This window comes from Nasonia vitripennis (assembly GCF_009193385.2).
Source record: "Nasonia vitripennis strain AsymCx chromosome 3 unlocalized genomic scaffold, Nvit_psr_1.1 chr3_random0005, whole genome shotgun sequence".
Lineage (NCBI taxonomy): Eukaryota > Metazoa > Arthropoda > Insecta > Hymenoptera > Pteromalidae > Nasonia > Nasonia vitripennis.
Window position 1 is genome coordinate 600,342 of NW_022279624.1, and position 19,660 is coordinate 620,001.

Here is a 19,660-nt window from a genome sequence, read left to right on the forward strand (position 1 = left end):
ATAAGCTAGTGTAAGTTAAAAATTTATCATACCTAATTGAGCAGGAACAACATTATTTAAACCAGCCCCAAAAGCTCCTGTTGTAAGTACAGGTGCAGAAATAGGATTGACCACTGGTGAATTATTAGGCTGCACATTGGGAATGTTTCTAGCAACATCTGTTAATCTGTTGCCTCCTGCACCAAGTCCCATTCCTATTCCTTTAAGCCCTGAAATCATCATAAAAATATAATAAATATTTTAATTTAATACTCATAGAGAAGTGACTTAAGGAATTATTTCATTTTATGACCTTCTGGTAGCTTCGGAGGCATATCTGGTTCATTTGCCCTATCTAGTCTAACTGTCATACGTCTATCATAAAGTTGTTGATTGTGCAACATGGAAATAGCTTGTACGGACTCAACTGGATGATCATACTCTACAACACCAAAACCTCGAGATTTTCCATCTTTATCTTTACCTAGTTCAACATGTAAAACTTTACCAGCTAATTTGAAAACTTCCAATAGCTTTTTTTCATCAACTTTGTAATCAAGCTAGAAAAGGAACAAAGTGACATTAGATAATCATGTTTGAAAAATATGAGTAATATATAGATAGATAATATTTAATGAACTTACATTAGCTACAAAAACTCTTGTGACTAGTGGACCAATAATACCCAGAGATTCTAAAAATTGGGTGCTTAATCCATAAGTATTTCCAAATTTGTTATCGGAACTAGTAGCAGCGCCTGTTCCACCAGCACCAGTTGCACCGGTTGGAACTGGTATATTTTGCCTGCCAGAATTAGGCCTGGATTGATCCCTAAATCTATCATCACGGCTTCTATCATTGTTACGCCCTGTAGTCAATCGTCCATACTTATCGCGTTCAACATCATAATCCTATTATATAAATATAAAATAATAGTTCAGTTGGTTCAATAGAAAATCAAGATTGAAAAATTAAGATGAATGAAATATTACAAACAAATAGAAAACATAATGAGTTACCTCTTTGACAACAAGCTTGCGTCCCTTGATATCAAATCTGTGCATTTTTTCAACAGCCACTTTGACAGAATCAGAATCTTCGAATTCAACAATTCCACAGCCCCTGGGTTTATCATTTTCATCAGTGAAAAGCTCAACGTGAGCTACCTTGCCGACTTCTGTTCTAAAAAGATCCTTAAGATCTTGCCAGCGAAAATCATAAGGAATATTCGAAACATAGATACGCCGGTCGGCAACCTTCCTTCCACGATCGTTTCTTTCTCGACTGCGATCACGACTATCAGAGTTGATACGATTTGGGCGTTCGGACCTGCGGTTTCTATCACGTTCTCTGCTTCTGTCTCTGTCGTCGTTAGACATAGTGTTTCTGTAATGAAAAGCGAAATCATGCCTGATTCATAAATATAATCGGGTAATTTTAGATTAACGCAGGTAGAAAAAATTCGTAGGTTCTGAAAGAATGCTTGAAGATTTGAATACGAGAACTACTTACTCCTCAGATTTCATAGTTTAAAATTAAAAACGTTGAGTGAAATAGCACACACACTCTCCAAATCGAAGGCGAACTTGATCGAGGTAACCCAACTTATAATTTTTCTCTGTCCTATAGCCAGTATAGCTTGCTCGATGCAGATGCACTTTGCAGGCTACGCTCTTATTATACGAAAATTACAATATTTAAAACTCATTAGCTACTAGCTAGTCTATAAGCTGTTCCGAAATATACTATCGAAAGTCGAAAGCGTCCCTTCAAAATGGCCGCTAGCCGGTCAATGCGTCCTCGCTGTCTTCTGATGCCTCTCGCAGTCGCAGGCTTCGCAGCTCGCTGCCGTCGCCTAAGACTCTCTTGTCGCCACCACGGCCACCAGCGGAAGTAGCAAGAACCGCTCAATTGGCGCTTATTGCTAATAGTTAATGGCTTGGCGAACTTGACAATTTTAGTTATAAGAGTTGTAAGATGTAGGATTCAGGCTATAATGTAAACTATGTCATTGTTTATAAATAAATAAAATTAAAAAAAACACAGTCAAATAGTCGATGCTACGATTAATAGCAGGCAGAGCGGAAACTACGCTCATCAGTATGACATTTACAATTAACAGATATTAACAATTGTGTTAATGCTGTCACTAATTTAATGAAATTAACTAATACATGATATAATCCTCTAAAATGTAAACCTAAATCAAGGGTTTCTATACATACCTTTATATTATTTCCTCCAGTATTCTTATCATCATACAGTGTATATCTAATATATTTGAGATTTTATCAACACAAATATTATATATTTATACTAATGAGTTAATATTCGAATTTAGTTTGTTATAACTTTGTTCAATATAAATTTAAAATTCAAGTTTTGCGCGTGGAAGTCTACAGCACGCGCGAAATCATAGGCGATGGGTGTGTTCCACTGGAAAAGCAGCAATTTAAGAGGTTACAACTACGAGAACAAACTTAATCAGTTGATGACGCGGAACTAAGGCCTCGGACACGCTAAAACATAGGTGTCAGACTTAAGTTTTAACATTGTTTACTATATCTATATAGTGAGGAATAAGTGGATATAACTGGAAATAAGTTACTTATTCCGCTATATATAGATATAGTAACTAATGTTAAAAATTGTGTCCCGCGAATTATGTTTCCTGCGTGTCCGAGCCCTAAGGATCTTTAAGCGGAACGATTTTACAGCGTCAGCACAGACCCGGAATTTCGAACACGAACCGGACTGCTAGAGCCTTTCTACCATAGTTTCAGTTCAGCTGTTCCGCTCGTTCAGTACAGCTGTTCAGCCATGTCTTGTTCAAAACATAGCAAAGAAGAGGCCCACTATCTGCATATTAGACATTCATGACTATAAAATGGCTTATTGAATTAATTAAATTTTGTAATAAAATATGGCGCTTTTTCACTACGTTTATATTATAGTTCAATTAGAACTTAAAACGTACTATTTTAATGGAAAATTCGATTAATTTAATAGACAAATTAACAATCATGAATGGTATATCACGGACGAGCGCTACCCTCCTGAAAAAAATCGCGCGATTATTCGTGCGATTATTCGAACATTTAATCGCGTGACGAATCGTGCGATTCATCTAAAATAAATTTGTTTAAAATGCAAAATTATTAAGCGGGGTGTTACTATCCGGATGTTAACCCTGTCGAAACGATCAACGTTGAATCAATGCTGATTTCAATATTGCTTTCAGTCTGAAATCAGCGTTGATTCCATATTGATTCAATGCTGAATCAAAGTTGAATTAGTCCGAAAACGCAACGTGGATTCAGCATTGATTTCAGACTGAATACAGTGCTGGATTGCAAAGTTCAATCAGGACTGAAATAAAATTGTAAAAAAATCCGCCGAGACCTGGATCGAACCCAAGACTTTTTGATTAGTAGACGAACGACTTGACCACTTAGCCATTTCGACACTTGCAATGTATATCTCATAATGTAACATACACAGAAACCTATAGGTGGCAAATAGTCTCGAAGCCTGGGTACCTTCCCGAGTGCACAGAGAGGTCCAGTCGAGCGTCCACTCTAGTATTATTATAATAATCATGATAGAGTAGGTTAATTTTCGGCTATTCTCTATAAAATTCCATTTATGTTCCATTATGAGATAAATGTAAGTGTCGAAATGGCTAAGTGGTCAAGTCATTCGTCCACTATTCAAAAGGTCTCGGGTTCGAGCCCAGGTCTCAGCGAACTTTTTTTACAATTTTATTTCAGTCCTGATTGAACTTTGCAATCCAGCACTGTATTCAGTCTAAAATCAATGCTGAATCCACGTTGCGTTTTCGGACTAATTCAACTTTGATTCAACATGGATTCAGCATTAAATCAGTATAGAATCAACACTGATTTCAGACTAAAATCAATATTGAAATCAGCATTAATTCAACGTTGATCGTTCCAACGGGGAACACTTATACTGGCCACCCCGCTAACTAATTTAGCATTTTAAACAATTTTATTTTATTTGAAAATTTGTTTTAGATGATTCACGCGATTCGTTCCGCGATTAATCGTGCGACTTATCGCGCGATCACTCTAGCCCTCCCCACCCTACTGAAAAAAAAGCAGATGACAATCAACTGATTATTAGCTGATAATCTGCTGATAATCGTGCCAAAACGTCAGCTGAGTATCAGGTGATATCAGCTTAATATTTTCATTTAAGCTGATAGTTACACATATGCGTTTATATGCGATGAAATGCTGATGACAATCAGCTGATTATCAGGTGCTAATCATACAAAATTTTTTACCTTTAGTATATTTTTTCGAAGTTGTTTTAAATTAATAAATTTTATCAAAATTTACATAATGAGGGCCAATATGGTTTTACCATCCAGATGATAACACCAAAACACTGGCTGTGAGCTGCAAAATTTTTATTTTTTAATAATTTGATTTAAACAAAAAAAAATTTAAATAATACCCTAGTGGGAAAAAAATGTAATAAATTGTAATAAATGTAATAAAACAAAAAAATGTAAGAAACTGTACTTTTTTGTTTGATTTCGGACCTTTTTTCTCATTCGTTTTTGTACACTTTCTTACATTTTCAGATTTGTTAACTTTTTTTTACATTTTATTACACTTTATTACATATGTTATTTTACCGCCTAATATAGTCAATAAATTTTTTTAATTATTAATTTTATAGTAAAATGTAACCTGTTACAATGCCGCTACCCTAAGCGGGTCTTGGGCGTTGTCGTCCAGATCGGACGGGTGGGTGCCTATCACCACTACACAGCGCGTCCTTAGGTTGCGGATAGAGGAACAGTCCCTGAGAAAGAGGTTAGCTGCAAATAAATTGAATAAGCAGCCGCGGACAGCCGATAGGAACAGGCGTGGGTGTGATGAGCCCACACTGTCGAACGCATTCATCTAGAAACACTACGCAAGCACCACAACAACAAAAACACTTCACATTATCTCTTATCTCTCAATCTATCTCTTTCATCACACATTACAAAAATGGCCAAAAATCCTGCTGTCGATGAGGATGCGGGAGCGATGAAAACTGCCCCGAAAGGGGATGTGTAGAATGATTCGTCACCTGGTCTTACGCGGTAACGATGCCAGCGAAGGCGCGCTGCCTTGCAGGGGGGCGTTAGGATGCGAGAATGAAACCGTAGTATGTCTGACGACGAGTTGACACTGTCCTCGTCAAAGTCGGAAAGCTCTCATACCTAGTTCTAGAGAGGTATGGGGGTTATCACCTCTAGATCGGTGGACTCACCTACGATCGGAACAGGATCCGAAGCGCGCGGGTTTAACATACTATCATGTCTCAAAAAAATCAAATCCGAACCAAAAGGGACTTAAGGGTCGGAACTTGGAATGTTCGCAGTCTATACAGAGCAGGCGCATTTAAAGCACTCGTAAAGGAAGCTGATAGGTACAATCTAGATTTGGTAGCAATACAGGAATCGCGGTGGCTAGAAGGCGGAGTACTAGCATCGGGTAACTTCATGTACCTATATGGGGCCGGGAGTGGGGGATCTCTAGGCACCGGATTTCGCGTAAGCAAAAGCATCATACATTCGGTTAAAAGTTTCAAATCCGATTGGCTCTCGTACATCATTATCAAAGGTGAATGGTACAGATATGTATTTATTAATGTACAATGTCCTACGGAGGACAAAGAAGAAGAAGCTAAGGATCTCTATTACGAAACTTTAGAGCAGGTAATCGACCAGTTCGCGCCTTACGACACAAGAATAGTATTAGGCGATTTCAATGGTAAAATAGGTAGGGAGGAAATGTTTAGGCCTACTATAGGGAAGGAAAGCCTCCACGAAGCCAGCAATAATAACGGTATTAGGGTCATAAATTTCGCGGCGGCAAAAGATCTTATAATCAAAACTACGTGTTTTAAACACAAGGACGTACACAAGGCAACGTGGACATCGCCGGACGGGGCCACACAGAACCTAATTGATCATTTCCTCATTGAAAAAAGACGTCATACTAACGTTCTCGACGTAAGGGCTTACAAAGGGGCAGATCGCGACTCGGACCACTTCCTAGTAGTAGCCAAATTAAGAGCTAGGCTAGTAGCGAATCAAAATAGTAAGCGAGCAAACAAGGTAGAAAGCTTCGATATAGAGAAGCAACGAGATAGAAAAGAGCGAATTAGGTACCAGATAGAAATTAATAACAGGTTTCAGGCACTTGAAGAAGCAAACACATCGCCGAAGGGGAATGACGAACCGAATAGCTTATGGGGGGACATCGAAAAAACGGTAAAAGAGGTCGCGAACAAAGTACTGGGTAAAAAGAAAAAGCCAAAGAGCAAACCATGGTTTGACGAAGAGTGCGAACTCTGGTTTGAAAGGCGCAAAAAGGATAAATTAGATAGCTTACAAAATAGAAGCGATAGGACCGTAGAAAAGTATTTTAACGTAAGGAAACAGACGAGCGCTGGGATTTTTTTTTGTTTACAATGAGTGATTCTTGAGTCGCAGTAGCCTGGATTTCGGAGTCCGAAACTGTGGGCCCTGTACGATTCTGGATATGCTTTCAAATTACTCTCGCAGTCCATGCCTCTCTTTAGTTCTCGGTTGGCCTTGCATATCCGAACGCGGTGTACTTTCAAACATTCCCTCATTTCTTCCTTACTCATAAAGAAGTGCTCGTTGTTATCTGGATTTATTACGAGATATTCACCTTTCGGGACAATTTTCATCGCGGTGTGCCGAGGTAGTTCGAGTGGGTCGAAAACAGGGATCGACACGAGCTCGTAGGTCCTGTATACCTGCTCGGTCACTAGTGGAATTTTTACCTGGATTATTAGCTGGCTTTGTAGTAGGTACATTTCTACCGTGCCGTATTCGCGTATTGTCCCTTGGTTTATTAACTCGAACGGCGTTGCCAGCGCTTGTCCGTCTTTTCGTTGGAGTCGGGCCAACGCGTTTCTCATCGTTCTCGTTGATAGCCCGTATTCCTTAATCTGCATGACGGTGATCAATTTATTTGCTAGTTCTAAGTTTTCGTTGAGAACTTGGATGGTTTCGTCGATGGACGGCTCCTCCTCGATTTCTACTGCGTTTGCGTCGTCCTCCTCGTTCAAGCCCAGTCGAGTCATCAGAGCGTGCCTCTTGAGTTCTAGATTACTTATCTCTTCGTTTAGATCATTTTCTATGACTACCTTGTGATCGGCAGGTTGAAACAATTCTTCTTTCTTATTTCGCCGCATATCCTCGAGTAGTATCAAGTTATTAATCCCTTCACCTTCCAATAGCTCGTGGTCCTTGTCCCCGTGTTTGTGCGTGCGGATATCATACGGTCCTTTTATTGCTTCGAACGAAACTGCCATTTTATTCAGTTGTAAGATTTTGTCCTGTAGTAGATACATCTGATTCATTAAGACTCCGTTCGATGCATTTCGATAGTCCTCGGTCTGCGTCAGGAATACCGCTGCGCGCTGGAACAAGCCTGCGCTGTTGAAGACGGGGGTTGTGTCGATCCCGGTGGCGATTATCCATTCTCCCGAGGTGAGGCGTATATCGTCGTTTCGTTGATACATAAGTCCGGGGTTGTTTTTGGTCCCGGATACTTTGATGCCGATTTCCGCCATTACTGTCCCTAGGATCAGGAGAAGTCCGGTCCCCACGTATGCGTTCCACTTCATCTCTAATGCGAGGTTCACATTTAATTCACCTAGTAATTACGCGATGTTGGATTGTGTCAGCTCGTAGTGTTTTGATTGAATATGTTGTCTAGTTACTTTAGTCCAGACGCGTCGCGTTTTCCGAGTTCCTATCTACAAAACAAATTCCTATCGCACCGTCGGTGCGTGTTATCATGTAGTGATCTATATTTTCTTCGACTTCTTCTTTGATTTCGACTGTCCCATCCGACTCATTTTCCCCTGTGAGCGCTTTTCCCGAGAAGGGTTCTTTCGTAAGTTCATCTGTAGTGACCGTGTAATTTTTACTTTCTCCGTAGTATTGAGGGTTTAGGGTTCAGTGACCGCACTACCTGCGTCTCAGCCGAGACAATTGTTCCGGCGCGTACCTGGTCGGCTGCCTGCGCCCGCTGTTCACCTAATAGCTTTCCGTACTCGTTTACTCTCTTTTCCCGTAATCGCTTGGATTCTTGCACTGCTGTGCTGTTTATCTTATCTATCGTTCTTTCGGAGATTGACTCCCACCTGATTCCGATATGCGTGGCTAAAACCTTTTCTTTCACTCTGCCCACTATTGAGAATTTTCGCCGTCTATTTTTGATCGCCTGATCTAAATGACATCGATCGAACCCGATGATTTTTTTGCAGTATTCACATCAGATGGGCGGGATTTCGTTGCGGAGTTCATCCACTGTCCGAGTGACGTGAAGTGAAGCTAAATTTCGTAATTCGAATGCCGTTTCCGAATAGCACCGTTCGCAGAGAAAATTTAATCCGTATTGGTAGCTAACACGTTTGTAATTTCTGATTAGTTCGGATTCAGTTTTACGAAACCGATCACGAAATGTGAGGCGGTCGGCCTCCTGATTGCTGCCTGCCCGGTATAAATCTTGTGACATTTTTCGCACTCGCGCGCTGGCGTTACCTCAAGCAGTGTCCATGCCTTACAAGTGTTGCAAGAAGTCGGTAAAGTGATTTTTGAGAGTATATGTGTGTCTAGAAATCGGACTTAATCGCCCCGAGTATCCTGCACAAGCTGATGGTAACAGAGTTGACAATTTTGTCAGATTATCTTGGAACGTTAGTACGTATTCGTTGCCACTATCCGTCGGAGGTAGCGGGCCTACTACGTCCATGGCTAATTTTTCCATGCTTATTGTTGGTGTGTCTGTAATCACCATAGGGAGTTTTGTTTTTACTCTAACTAATTTCTTTAATTGGCAGTCTAAACATTTTCGCACGAAAGCTTGTATCTCTTCCTTTAAATTTTCCCAATAATAGTTCTCGGCAGGTAATGGCTTCCTCTGAGTTTTGAATATCCCGTTGGCTTCCATTTTCAGTCGTGTTCGGGGGTTCCGCCCCTTCTCCCGGGTCGTCGCTTTCCCCCACATCGATCCCCTGTTGCGTTTCTCTACTGTCGCTTTCCGATTGTACCTCCCCCTCGTTTGAACCCTGTCGCGTCTCCGTTGTCTCGGTTCCGGGCTCCTCCGCTCCCGGCCGCTCGTCATCGTCCTGTCCCCTCGCGGTGGTTTGCTTTATCTCCGGGCTTTCTTCCCGACTTTCTCCTGAGTTTTCTTTTTCTACCCGTTCTTTTGAGCGATTTTCTTTCGGCCTGCCTTTTTTTGGTATTAGAGCTGCTATAGCTTCTTTATATTTCTCCCCCTGTAGTCTTTTTCCTCGACCGCGCGTCTGCATTGTGTGGTGTCTTTACTGCGTGTTGGTTTGCCTCCTGCCGCGTCCTCCGCCGACTTGCCACTCTGTGACTTGTTTATATCCTCCGCCGTTGCGATATTTATAGCCTTCTCTGCCGGATTTCTCGAAAGTGCGTCAGCTGTGTTCGTTTTTCCCGGTTTATAGATTATGTTAAATTCGAATTCCGCGAGCAACAATCTCCATCTGTTAACTCGCTAATTCGGGTCCCTATGAGTACGCAGCCATTGTAGCGCTATATTATCCGTTATCAAATCGAAACATCTCCCGAACAGGTACGGCCGAAAATGTTTGATTGTCGATACTAGCGCGTTCGCCTCTTTATTATACGTGTCCCATTTTCTTTCCGCCTCCGTCAGTGTGCGTGACATATATGCTACCGGATGCTCTTTTCCCGGTTCTCCGTTTAGCAATACTGCTCCGAGTGCATAACCCGACGAATCAGTTACTAGCGTAAAAGGTTTATTAAAATCCGGGAACGTTAAAATAGGCTCTTCGCACAGTTTATCGCGTAGAATTTCGAACGTTTTTTGTGCCTTTTCGGTCCATACGAATTCCGCGTCATTTTTAAGCATTTCTGTTAACGGTATTGATATATTTGCGAATTTGTCAATGAACCTCCTGTAATAGCCTACAAAGCCTAAGAACTGTTTTATATTTTTTTTTTATTGCGAGGAGTGGGATAGTCCTTTACAGCCTCAATTTTCTTAGGGTCCGGTTTTACACCCGCTTCTGATATTATGTGTCCGAGATAGGCGACCTCCCTCTTTAAAAATTCGCATTTATCTGCCTGTAATTTTAATACGTGCTTTCTTAGTCTTTCAAACAAGCGTCTGATTCGTTCTAGATGTTGTTCAAACGAATCCGAATGTACTATTATGTCGTTCATGTAGATAAAGAGTTCGCTGCCTGTAAGGCCTGCCAGTGCTATTGCGAGCGCGCGCGAAAATGTCGCCGGCAATGTGCGTAGACCGAAACTGCCGCGCGTAAAATGATACAGTCCGCTCTGCGTGGCAAATGCTGTTTTGTGCCTGTACTCTTCTGCTATTTCTATTTGATGATAGCCCGATTTTAAATCGAAAACCGAAAAATATTTGGCTCCCCCGAGTTGATCGAGAATGTCAAGTATATTTTGCATTAGATATTGATCATTCAGAGTTTTAGCATTGACCTTGCTATAATCGCTAACTAATCTGAATTTCACAACGCCTTTGGAGTCAGGCTTTTTTGGTACTAGAAAACACGGGTTGCAAAAAGATGACGTGGACCTTTCGATAATGCCTTCGTCGAGTAATTCGGCTATCTGTTTTTCCTGTTCTTCTCTTTCTTCGGGCGAGCGCCGATAAGGCTTAGTTGATACCGGTACCTCGTCGACTGTAGGTATTGTTAATTTAAGTAACGGTGTTTTTGACAATCTTTCCCCTTCTACATGAAATATGTCGTGGAATTCCTCCACTAACCTCTGTACCTCGATTTTCTCGCTCTCGGAAATATGCTCAAAGCGCAGTTGCTCGGACACCTTTTTTACCCTTTCGATTTTTATGATCGTGGCGGGTTGATAATATACGCATGCCTCTACCCGCTCACCCGAGGTCCCTGCGAGTTTTTGACAGCTGCTCGTGCGCTTTCTCTAAAACACTGTGGAATTTCGCTTCTCGCCAGGTGCCTTGTTTAATTGCATCCAATATTCTTTCTAGTGCTATCCTTGTACCTTACGAGCTGTACCCGGCTAGGCTGTTGAGGCTTAGGATTACGCTTATTATTTTAGTGTGCATATTAAAAATCTCCTCCACCGGCACTTCCTTTTTTATGACCCGCTCCGCGTCCTTCAGGATTGCTTCCAATTATTCGAGCGCGCTTTCTTTTTCGACCGAGTTTTCTCTTCCCATTTCCTCGAGTTTGTTTACTTTTTTACTTCGATTTCGTTCTTGATCAAGATCTCTTTCCGGATTTAGTTTCTCGATTTTTGCCTGATTTTGTTCTTGATTTAGCTCTCGGGTTTTATTCCGGCATTGTTCCCGCTTTCGATTTTTGCTTTTGTTACTTTGATCTTGATTTTTTCCTTGATTTAGATTTTTATTCCGCCGATTCTGTCTTGCTTTTGTTCTTGAATTAGATTCTCGATTTCGACTTGATTTCGCCCTTGATTTAGAATATTATCTTGATTTTTTCCTTGATTTAGATTTTTTATGCTTCCTAGAGTAACTTGATTTGATTTTTTTGCTATCAGCGCACTCCGCTCCGTCTTTTTGTGTTCGATTTCCGTTTTCTCGCTCATTTCAATCTCCGCTATTTCCTTATTTATCTTATTAGCGAACGTTATCATATGTTCTCCAATTTTTAAGCAGCTGTTTTTGTAATCGATACTTGCTCCCGATTGCGCGAAAAAGTCGCATGTTAGGCCGTTGTTCCTTTTGCTAACAGATTTTTCGTTTTAAGAACTGACGCTAGATATTCTCCTCCATCTTTAGGTAATCCTAAATTTCGAATAAGATCACTTAACTCTTCTTGGTTAAAGGTTTTCTTGTACTAGCTGGCAGGTATTCTTCGTTTGAGGATTCTTCGTCAGATTCTTCTTCAACCTCAGAACCTTCTTCGTCACAGGACTCATCAACTTGCATTTCTTCTACTTCGCCTGAGCGGTTCACATCCATGGGTTCGATACTAACAGTTTGATCCCTGACTTCTATTCTCACAGGTTTCACTACTGAAGAAACGTCTGCGTATACAATTTTAGATTTAGTAGCCGTGTTAAAACCTTTGGTATTAGTAATACAAAAATAGCAGTCATTTTGACACGTTGGAGAAGACCATATCATTGGTTTTGTAAATTTCAAGTTTCTTTCTGTTTTATCTCTTTCTCAGCGTGTTACCATCGTATATCATCTACTGCAAACTTTTTGTGGCACCCAGTTTACATTTTGATTGGCTACTTCAATACCAAAGCATTCATAACGGAAACAGGTCTGCATCCATTCCCATAGCTCACTCGACTAAGCTGAAAGAGACCTATGAAAATTTAGAAATTGTATTGGAAAAAATAAAGTACTTGGAACATCAATGGAAAATTTGTGGTGATCTTAAAATTGCAACCATGATCTTAGGACAACAATCAGGTTTTACTAAAAATCCCTGCTTCTTGTGTTTATGGGATAGTAGAAACAGGGTAAATCACTACTTTAAGAAAGTATGGCCAACTAGAACACATTTTGAACCAGGATCGAGGAACATTATACGTACGCCATTGATTGACCCATCAAACTATCTGCTATCACCACTTCATATCAAACTTGGCCTCATGAAGCAGTTTGTCAAAGCTCTGGATAAAGATGGCGATTGTTTCCAGTATTTGGGAGAAAAGTTTCCCGCAATAAGTGAAGCTAAATTAAAAAAAGGTATTTTTGATGGTCCTCAAATTCGTACTCTATTTGAAGACGAAACATTTATCACAAAAATAAACGACACAGAAAAAGCTGCATGGCAAAGTTTTAAAACTGTTCGTGAGAACTTTTTAGAAAATAAAAAGAGTGAGAACTATCAGGAACTAGTTGAACAAATGTTGTAGGATTTCAAAAATTTGGGTTGCTTGATGAGTTATAAAATGCATGTCTTACATTCCCATCTTGATTACTTCCCTCTTAATCTAGGAGATGTCAGTGAAGAACAGGGAGAACGATTTCATCAAGATATAAGTGTAATGGAGAATCGATACCAAGGAAGATGGAATGTCAACATGATGGCAGATTTTTGCTGGACACTAAAGAGAGACATTAAAACAAATAACAAAAAGAGAAGAAGAAACCCATTGCATAGGTCATTTGAAGTAAAAAGAGTTCGTTACAAGAGAAAAAAGGAGTAAAGAAAGACATCGAGAGTTACTAAGCTAGTGGAAAAAAGCAAAATAAGAAAAAAATATAAACGAAAGCAACTTTTCTCTGTACACAAGAAAGATATTATGTGATTAAATAAGATTTTTTACAATTTTTCGGTATCTTTTTCCATTTTTTGAAAGTTTTAATATGACATTTTAATCGGTTTAAACTGTTTCTTCTCAGTTTGACCTTGACCCTGACGTGATGGGGCCAAACTGATTCCGGATTTGGATTCAGCGACCAAAAAAACATAAATGTATGGCATTTTTATTTCTTTTAACCATTTCTTCTCAGTTTGACCTTGAACTGACCTTGAACCTAACGAGATGGGGCCTAACTAACCTTATATTCGAATTCAGCGACCCGAAAAACATAAAGATAGATAGGTCTGATTTCTCGCGCAGACAACTTTTTTTATTTTGTGTGCCGCTGTTATTGCTTCGTTAACGTCATTAAATTCGCCAAGCCTCGTGTTATTGGCCAATCAAGTCCTTTCTTGAAATAATATATTAATTTTCGACTCAGTTCAGCGTTAAAACTCGGCCTCGACTTTCTTTCCATATTTGCTGCCGCTTTTATGTTTACGTCCAAAATTCGGATTCTGTTAGAGTAGGTAACAACTTTTTCTCCCTTTCTTTGTCTTATTTTCGCGAGTTCTCCGAGTAGTTCGTCCGTCGATTTTCCCGATCCGAATGTTGATTCGAGATGTTTACTAATTTCTCTTACCGATTTGAATGTTTTATTGATTGTTGAGTTGTACGCGTCGCCGTCTAATTTTGAATAAATTACTTTTGCAAGTTCGAGTTCTCCTTCCGTGGTGAGCGCGTTTGCGGCTTGTTGTAAACGCAACACGAATACGTGCACGGGTATGTTTTTTCCGTCAAACCTTGGCAAGTCTCGCATCACTTTGTCCGCTACTTTACTATGTAAAACGCTCACCGACGCGTTGTTATATGCTTCCGCGCTTGATTGTAGTATGTTTTCTCTCGGCCTGAAGGTGTTTATTCGCAGTGTTGAAAATTGAAATTTGTTGACTTCTACTGCGTCCGGGTTTATTTGTTTATTCGACGAATGTCCCGTTTTGTTTAAATTATCGAAGAAAGAGATCTATTGCTCGGAAGGCTTAATGTTTGGTAGTCTTCCGTCATTTCTGGTTTGAGAATTAATTCGGGTATGTATGTTAAATCTTCCTCGTCGTCGCCCGCCAGGAACTTAATTAGCGACGTCGGGTTTACGCGCGCTGCTATAAAATCCCCTACTACATTGACTAATGTGCTGCAGTTGATCGTTTTCTCAATTTCCTCCCTGTCGATTTCTGCTTCTAAAGCGTCACATATCGCGGCGCGTGTTTGTATCACTGTTGACTGGGTTTTTTGCTCGAACATTTTATTCTCAGCTCGCGAAAGTATGTTGCGTACTTTTTGATGTCCCAATCGTCCCTGTGTGTGTCGGGTTCTAGCGCTTTCGCATTTATTTCTAAAATTCGTAATGCTTCTTCGACTTTATTCGGTCCGCCTAACGCCATGCTTCCGTTGATCTAATCGCGCTTGCTTCTAGTAAAAAAAACCAAGACCGGAAGGGGCCCCCAATTTCTGTTACGTCCGAGCGGCCGCATAGAGCGATTACTCGCACGATAGAAATAATTACAAATTCCGAGTCGACGAGACCTTTTATTTAGCGCAGCCCGCTCACGCGATACCGCCTAGGGAAGAGGTAAAGAAGGGCGCGATTTGACCGGTAGCTGGTTGACGGTGAGATAGTGATAGCTCACCAAGTAGCGTAACTCAGAGTGACTTCTGTACGAGTTGATATTAGCTAGATTAAGACACTATGTACTGACACAATAACGTTACATGCGACACTGACGTGAAATGGTGAATAATGATAGGAGGAACGACTTACCTTGACGAAGCGGACTTGTAGTTACCGACTGGCTAGCTCGCTCTCGTTCTGGCGCTGTAGCTCATCTCAAAAGGGCGCAAAGTTTGTAATGTAATAATTCGTACGCAAGGATTAAGTAACTGAGTGAAGTGATTTATTCAATTAGTCAGATTATAATTAGTACGGGATATAAGGCCTCGACTGAGTTCAACTCGTGTCGGAGGTAGAAATATGACTAAGTCCAAAAACTTGGCGAACGCTCTGAGTCTAAGTCCGGTTACAGAAAAATAGTTTAAGTCGCGAGTCGGACAGAGCTTCGCCCTACCAGTAAGAACTCCGGACTACGAGAGCTACTCCTCCTTGCTCTCTATTGGTATTTATAGGGATGAGGGTAATGCATAAGCATAGGGAAGGTTCTGGCCAATCAGGATTTAAGGAGGGTGTGTGTCTCAGCGGGGGTGGCTCCCCTTTTATTAGTCATGTTCCTTAGTACGTGTCCCCTAGCCTGGCCATCTGTAATAGTTTTCTTTATTGTAATTTCCCTCATTGTCGTATCGATTTCCGCTTATTTGGGTCGTTCGGCTGAGATTTATAGCTTCCTAATTGTTTGTTAGATCTGGGGTGTCTCCCCCTGTTTGACCTGGTTTATTCAGGATCGACGCCCTTTCATCTGCCGTCGCGCATGTCAGTGGCTTGGCTGTTTTGTCATGCTCTGCATTGCCGACTGTTGCTGGTTTATTGGTCTCCGTTATGCCTGCCGTGGAACAGATCCATTTACCGTGGTGAGGTATTCCTTTGGTCGAGCGTGGTATTCGCGTGAGTATTGACTGGCCAGTTTAAATCATAGTAGGCTGACGTGACAATGTCGTTAGAAAAATGCAGGTTAGCCAGCTGGGCGCAACGCTTAATGGAACAACGCAGATACTAGGCTACGCAGATGATTTGGATATACTGGGGGATTGTAGGGAAACGGTAGCAAGAAACGCGGAAATCCTCATAAAAGCGGTGGAGTATACAGGGTTAGAAGTGAGTGAATTAAAAACAAAGTACATGATTGTGGGTAAGCTAGGTGTAAAGACCGTATTTGGTATAAATGCGGGCTGCGCGAGTTCACAAATAATTATTTAGTTCGTGGAAACTAGCATAAGCTCGGGAGCTTTATTGTTACTAGGGAGTACTAGGGTTGAATGAATAATACTGAATGTCTGGGTGTATAATTTGTCTGTCTTTAAGCACGAGTGGACGCGTGCGCGGACAGTACGGCGCGGACTCTCTAATGCACTGTTGTTGTCTGGAGATGGGACCGGCGCGGACTTACTTGTGCGCGGACACTCTTGTGCGTGGACGGTGTATTGTCTGCTCTTGATGGTTTCGTTCGGACTTCGATGTATCCGAGTTCTCTATCGTAGTGCTATCTCTCTTACCTTTGTGATTTCGATGATGATTTAGTAGGAGCTATTGACTTTCTATTTGAGGATATGATTTATGGTGGTTTCAATTAATTTATTACTCGCTGAATTTGTATTTTGTATTATTTGTTATTGATTTATTTTTAATTGACCCAGAGCACTTCACAGACGTTTGATGTTCGACATTTATCTAATAGTTTCGTTGATAGTATCGTATTTAAAATATGTAGTGTAAAGACTTACAATTATAATCTTAGTAGGTACGCAGGATTTTTCTACGATCCGTACGTGGCCAATACTGATTGAGTTACTCTACACGATTACTCGTGGCAATAAAATATGTTGATCAACTGCACTGCTAACGCCGGAGATTCCACTCGACGGACCTTAGCTTGTACTTCTCTCTACGGTGTGAGTCTGGATTCAAAGGGCTTTCCGGTGATTGTTATGCCGAGGGACGGATTTAGCACGCTCCCAAGGTGTTGGACGGATTTAGCACGCTCCAAGCACTAACACAATCAAACACCGCCGCTTCTCCTTAGAATCAACTACAACCGATAGTGAGCAAGTAACTACGCAAAAAGGGTGGTGCGTGGATCGGCTCCAGGGTTTTTAAAGCCTCGGTGTCGATGCAAGCAGTTTTGTAATTTAGATGAAGAAGATCGCGGTCGCCCAATCAGCACCGGCCACACAGGATCGTCGCGTATGTCTTGCAATCGTGTTTCGCGCGCGAGGAGTGCTGACGCGAAGGTCAGAGCACTCGCTCCGATTTTCTGCGCTCGGTAGTGTATTGTCGCAATCGGTACAGCTCTCGTTGGTTTGTGTGTATGTGGATGCCGTCTATTAGGCGTTATACGCATTCGTACTATAGGTATATAAACGTGGGACATTACACCTCCCCCCCCAGAATATTGCCGCCCACGGCAATGGAGCCGGGGCAAAAAAATAAAAAAAAAAAAAAAAAAAAAAAGTGTCCCATGTTTATCATTCTGGACAATTTGGTGAGTACAATTTATTTTATACAATAATTTTAAAACTATGTTTCGCTAGTAGAGAATGAATATAACTTACGAAAATAAAGTCTACATGTAGTGTAATAGATCTAAGATATGGCTTTATGAAAAAAAAGTTTTCTATATATGAATTATTAAGATCTTCTTTTTAACTTACAAATCCTACACTCATACGGAATTCTATGAACGCACTCACCGTTCGCCCAGTTAGTACGACAAACAACGCAGAGTATCCAGTTTGTGGTGTGATGTTCAATTCCCTGGTACCAGCAGTCCTCTCTGCAACCCGTACAGCTTGTGAATAGTGGTGGCTGCGGAGATGATGGATGTTTAGTAGTAATTTTTAGTCTTTGTAGAGGGACTCTTGGTCTGGAGTTTTGGGCTTCTTCCTTTAGTTTTCTTCTCTGCTCTCGCTTCCTTATTCTATCTTTCTCTCTTTTTCTTTCTTTTTCTTCTTCTGTTTCAGTATTATTATGCGTTTTCTTAGCTTTTCCTTTCTTATCTTTCTTTTGCGATTTTGTTTTATTAATTTTTGTTTTCGGTTGTCCTTCCTCAATTCCCCTATTCGCTGGACTTTTCCAGAACGTCGGTTGATATGAATAACCGTTGCTGATTGGGGACTAATATGTAGCGGTTTTCAATTTTTGCCTTCTTTAATTTAGGCTCTTCTTCCCGGGTCTGATATTGTAGCACACTATGTTTGTTTCTCTTCTTTGCTGGCTGTTCTGAATTAATGGTCAAGCTTGGGGGACACAGCTGATTCACGGTTTCTCGCGACTCGTTTCCTTCCGCGCTCACAGCAGTAAGTGTGCGTGCGCGCGGACTTGCGTTATTGTCCCACTCCGTGACGTCTAATGGTCGCACTTGTACGCGCGGACTCGGCGGGCTTAACGGACTCGCCGTCTCTCGCGACTCGTCCCCCTCCGCCGGCTCTGCTGCGTACACATGAGCGCGCGGACGCGGCAGGCTCGGCGGACTCAGCGGACTCGGCGGACTCGGCGGACTGTCCCCCTCCGCGCGCTCGTCGGATGGTGCATATACGCGCGGACTCGGCAGGCTCGGCGGACTCAGCGGACTCGGCAGGCTCGGCGGACTCAGCGGACTCGGCGGACTGTCCCCCTCCGCGCGCTCCTCCGCTGTTGTGAGTGTGTTAAAAGCAGTGGATGTAGGTGACCTCGTGTGGCAGTCTCTATGGTGTTAACGAGAGTTTTGTACGAATTGATGCTGTGCTCTTAAAAATTGCAAGTGCTGTTCATGTAGAGTTTTCTGAGTGTCGTCGAGTTTTTGATGTAGCGATTCTAGGTTAGACTTCACTATATGAGTCTGACTAGCCAATAAAGTAGAAATGTTGGATGTCTTCTCGTATAATCTGTCCACATCCTGATTTAGTTGGTCTCTGTCCCCTGCATCCATAGTTCCAAATAGCTGTCTGCTTGTCCAGCCAATAAACTCTAACGGAGCTCCTCGCTTAGATAAAGCGTGAGTGTATGGCGTAAATCTGTTGTCTGATATAGCTGCTTCAGATGCAAAGAATATATGAAGGTCTTCTTGTAATGATTTTAAGGTTTTTATTGATAATTCGAACTTATCAATTGAAAGGAATTCTTTACATTCTTGTTTACTTAGCTGTTCATTGCAGGTTGTAACCACTTTAAACATTTGTTTTTCTCTCCAAATGATTGGATCGTTCCACTTGCCAAAATCCAGGGTGACTGCTATTTTCCATTTTACTCGCTCGATTTTCACCTCGCCCATGTATTCGTAATATATACCCGGGTTTTGCTTTAGCTCTGTAAGTTTGTAGAAAGGTGGACTCTCTGCATCTAGTCCAAGGTAGTCCGTCAACCAGAACAGCGTCAGAAACAGTGTCCTCCACATTTTTAATGGCACACTGAAAAGATGAATTTTTGATTGTTATTAACTGCTTTATCTATAAAATTTTTCTAATTTATCCTTATGTTTAACAATTAGTTTTCCATTTGATGATTCTACTATCACGTTGTTGTTTTCTCTAATTTCTTTCACTATGAATTCTCCATTATAATATTTATCTAATTTCCCATATCTTGGTTCTTTTAATACTCTGACTTCATCGCCGACCTCTATTTTCAGA

At 41.3% G+C, this 19,660-nt stretch overlaps 1 protein-coding gene across 7 annotated transcripts in view; it reads right to left on the bottom strand.

Moving 5' to 3' along the window:
• Window positions 1-2,477, bottom strand: part of LOC100119632 (myelin expression factor 2) — a 39,080-nt gene extending 36,603 nt beyond the window's left edge. For 2 of the 7 annotated variants that reach the window (XR_004345235.1, XM_031925901.1), the window contains exons 1-5: window positions 1,492-1,961; window positions 999-1,389; window positions 624-890; window positions 293-539; window positions 33-209 (exon numbers count right to left, since the gene is read on the bottom strand). Coding sequence is in view for 6 of the 7 variants with exons in the window: in XM_031925901.1 (XP_031781761.1) it covers window positions 33-209; window positions 293-539; window positions 624-890; window positions 999-1,389; window positions 1,492-1,505 (1,096 nt within the window). In the remaining variant the exon portion in view is untranslated. Of the gene's footprint in view, window positions 1-32; window positions 210-292; window positions 540-623; window positions 891-998; window positions 1,390-1,491; window positions 1,966-2,204 lie in introns of those variants that run through there. The other 5 variants (XM_032601771.1, XM_031925904.2, XM_031925903.2 and 2 more) reach the window with 4 other exon arrangements.
• Window positions 2,478-19,660: the final 17,183 nt, after the last annotated feature.